General features: G+C 56.4%; 1 protein-coding gene across 1 annotated transcript in view; it reads left to right on the forward strand.

Moving 5' to 3' along the window:
- SPOCD1 (SPOC domain containing 1) overlaps positions 1–2,544 on the forward strand; it is a 31,949-nt gene extending 29,405 nt beyond the window's left edge. Inside the window, 3 exon segments of the mRNA XM_008066778.1 lie at positions 512–601; positions 887–1,073; positions 1,895–2,544. Of these exon segments, the coding sequence (XP_008064969.1) occupies positions 512–601; positions 887–1,073; positions 1,895–2,544 (927 nt within the window).
- The last annotated feature ends 1,102 nt before the right edge of the window (positions 2,545–3,646 follow it).

Raw genomic sequence — 3,646 nt, forward strand, 5'->3', positions numbered from 1 at the left:
CAGGCAATTCACTCACCATCCATCCATCCATCCATCCATCCATCCATCCATCCATCCATCCTTTTACTCATTCTAAAGCAAGTCATTGGCACCTCTCTCTGTGCCTGGCCCTGTGTGAGGCGTGGGGACAAATCACGCTCCAGTCCCAGAGACACACAGGGTAAAGGACTCCCTGTCACCCAAGGTATCCAGCAAGAAGGCCCTGGAAGGAGGCTGGTGCCTCTCTGGCCCAGCGAGGGTTTTCAGAGTGATCTTTGAGTGACTGAATGATCAGCTAAGAGTTGGACAAGGGTGGAAGTAGAGGAGGGAGGAGCTTCTGAAAAGCTGCTGGAGATTGGCCAGGGCAGGCTGCAGACCTCAAGGGCAATTAGCGCTTTCTGGGCAGCCACCAACATCCTGCAACTCTGCCTGCCCATATGTGCCTCAGGCTTTGGCTCTCCTGGTGGCTGGGAGGAGTCCACTCCAAGTGGGTGGGGAATGGGGGGCTGACCACTGTCCTTCCTGCCCCCAGGCTCTGCCCAAGGTGATCCGCTCCGCAGGCTGCATCACCCCCAACACTGTCTGGGACCTTCTGGCCAGCGTCTGTCCTGCCGAGGCCAAGGTAACTGCCCACTCTTGGGCACCCCCCTTCTCCCAGCAACTTATCCCACCCCTGGGGTCCCTCCCTCTCCACTTCCCGAGCAGAGGCCTGGTGTGGGATATCTGGGTCTAGCTCCCTGTGTGACTGCAGACTCACTGTGTGACCCTGGGCAGGTCCCTCAGTTTCCTGCTTCGTGAGATGGGGGCATGCTTCCTCACAGGGCTCTCAGCGGTTTAGGTGAGCCTGGGGGTGTTCACAGGAGCAAAGGATGACTGCACCTCACGCTGCTCTTCTCCCGCAACCCAGGACGTCTGCGTGGTCAGACTGTGCCCACACGGGACTCAGGACACCCACAACTGCCGCCTGCTCTACTCCTACCTCAATGACAAGCAGCGCCATGGCCTGGCAGCCGTGGAGCACACGGAAGTGGTTCTGCTGCCCTTGCCTGCCTTCCAGCCCCTGCCCACCCGACTGCGCCCTCTGGGGGGCCCAGGTGAGTGCCCTGTGCTTGGTGACCAGACTGGGTGTGGCTGACAGCCGTCTGTGTCTCAGCGGAGGCAGGCGCATCTCAGAAGGGAACACCTGACACGGGCCAATGTGATGCCAAAAACAATAGCTTATATTTGGATACTGCTTACTGTGTGCCAGTCATTGTCCCAAAAACTTTACCTAGAGGAATTCGTGTAGTCTCAAAATAGCCCTATCAGAATGGTACCGTGAGATTCTCCATTTTACAGATAAGAAAACAGGTAGGGAGAAGATAAGTGACTTGTCCAGAGTCACACAGCCAGTCAGTAGCAGAGCTGGGCTTCACACCTGGGCAGCATAGCTCCAGAAACGGCCTGACCACCGCACTCCGCTGCCTCTCCAGTCCCTGAACAGAAACTCCTGGGACAGCCTCATTTGACCCAGGCAGCAGGACAGTGGCAGGAGCCATAAACAATTGACTGAAAATGTCACCTGAGATAGGAAGAGATATTTCACCAAGCTATGCTGGGCCAAGCTGAGCAAAGTGCTTGGCCTTTCTGGGCTGCATGTCCTGAGGCAATGAGGGAGACTTTGAATCCAGAGTCCTGAGGTCCAGCCATCCATGCCCCACCCTCAGCCAAGTGCTGAGAATGAATCTTCTGAGACAGTCTCATTCTCCCACTTACTTTCCCCAGAATCCCACGGGCCCCCATCTCACTGTGACTGTGGAGAAGCTCTTCTTGGCTTTCTGCTGCTGGCTAGAATGCAGCTTCTGGGGGCTGTACTCTCCCCAGCCAGGCCTTTGGTCTCTTGGCCTCTCCCTCCTTGTCTCCTTCCTTTCGCCAGGTCTGGAAACCACTCACTCAAGTCTGTTGCTGGCCGTGCTGCTTCCCAAGAAAGGGCTTCCAGACACAGCAGGGTCCAGCCTCTTGTTGGGGAAGGTACAAAAGACGGTCTCCTTCAACAGGAAAGTGGACATGAGATACTACCAGCCAGAGGGCAAGAGGCTGGATGTGGCCCTGAAGGGCTCCCCTCTCTCAGGAGGTGCCCAGCAGCAGAGCCAGAACAAGGGCAGCCTGGCTCCAAGGGGAAGTTGTGCTTGGCAGAGGCTCCCCAGAGGCAGAGGGAGGCTGTGGGTAGAGCCTGAAGCCTGGCAGGGTCCTGGACGGGGGCGATGGCCCTCTGAGCCAGGCTGGTGCCATGCCCCACATCCCTACTCAGCAGCATCAGCTCCCTGTGGCTTGGGCCATGGCCAGCACCTCCACAGGGCTTCCTGTCCCCACCAAGCTCTGCACCAGCACCTGAAATCCCTGGTGTCTGTGAGTTATCAGCTCCAAGCCTCACTGTGGCCCCTAGGCCAGGAGCTCCTTCCCCCATCCTCTGTAGCATCTGCCCAGCCTCCCGTAGCTCCAGACACCCCTTTCCCAGCCCCTGACTCCTCTTTGGGCCCTACAGATGGAGCAGGCTGTGAATGTCCCCTCCCTAGAAAGGCCTGACTCCCCTCAGCCACCAAGGGTTTTGATTCTCTCACCTGTGCTGAACACTGAGCTGTTCCAGAGAGAGACAGGGCTGGAAGGGGGAGCAGGCCGGCTCTACCACCTGCTCTGTTTGTGTCCTGTCCTGCAGTCTTTTTGTGGTTGACTTTTTTTGTTCAATAAAGAATTTGGCAAGTTGGGATTGCATCTGCTGCCTTGTCAAGAGAGACCCTGGTCCCGGCCAGGTTGTATGGTGCGTGTGTCTGTGAGTATCCGATCACAGATGTACACACTTGCTGGTAGGTCTGAGGTCCTGAATCATCAATGTGCCCCCGGGCAGCTGTTGCCATTGTGGCTTCTGGAAGCATTTTGCAAGTATTCTGAACTAGGAGGAAGAAGAGGTGGTGGGAGAGAAGGCTGGACTGAGGTGGGATGGGGTGGAGCGAGAAATGGACAGAGCCTTTTGGAGGGGGCACAGGGAGAACAATTTGCAGTAGTTTAAAAAATTTCCACTTAATACCGAAATGTTTTCCTTTGGATAGTTGTGGGGGGACATTGGAACACACAGCCCCACCGTATGTGTGGTGTGCTGTGTGGTCTGTGTGTCTGTGTGCTGCTGTGGGGGTCTCTGCAAGTGTGTGCCTGTGAGCATGTGTGTGTCTCTATGTGTATGGGTCTGACCGTCTGTGTGTAGGTCTCTGTTGAGGAGGTAGGGAGATCCAGATAGGGTGACTCCTTTCTCTACCTTGTGTCAGCTCCCAGAAATTAGTATTGGAGAAAATCAAAGGTCTTGGCCTTGGGGGTGGGCATTCAGGGTGGGATTGGAGGCTGATGTCAGGGTTGGATGGTGTTGCTTTGCCTGGCTGTGGAATGACCTTCTAACAGCATCTGTAATTGTAGAGCGTCTTGTGTGGGGTGTACTCGAGAGCACTGAGTCCGGGGACTGAGCCGGGAACTAGCTGTCCCTGGCTGACCCACCCAGCCTGGGGAAGCAGCTTCTTCTGGAGAGAACCCCCTGCAGAACCCCACCCTTCGCCCCGGGGCCTGAAGGGATGTACAGCTGCCCACCCCTTCGTGAAGTCTACCCTTATACGGTCCTCGCCCTGTACTTTGCTGGCCTGGG

Source organism: Carlito syrichta, unplaced genomic scaffold (genome assembly GCF_000164805.1).
Source record: "Carlito syrichta isolate Samal-C Ts95f unplaced genomic scaffold, Tarsius_syrichta-2.0.1 Scaffold309100, whole genome shotgun sequence".
NCBI classification, from domain to species: Eukaryota; Metazoa; Chordata; class Mammalia; order Primates; family Tarsiidae; genus Carlito; species Carlito syrichta.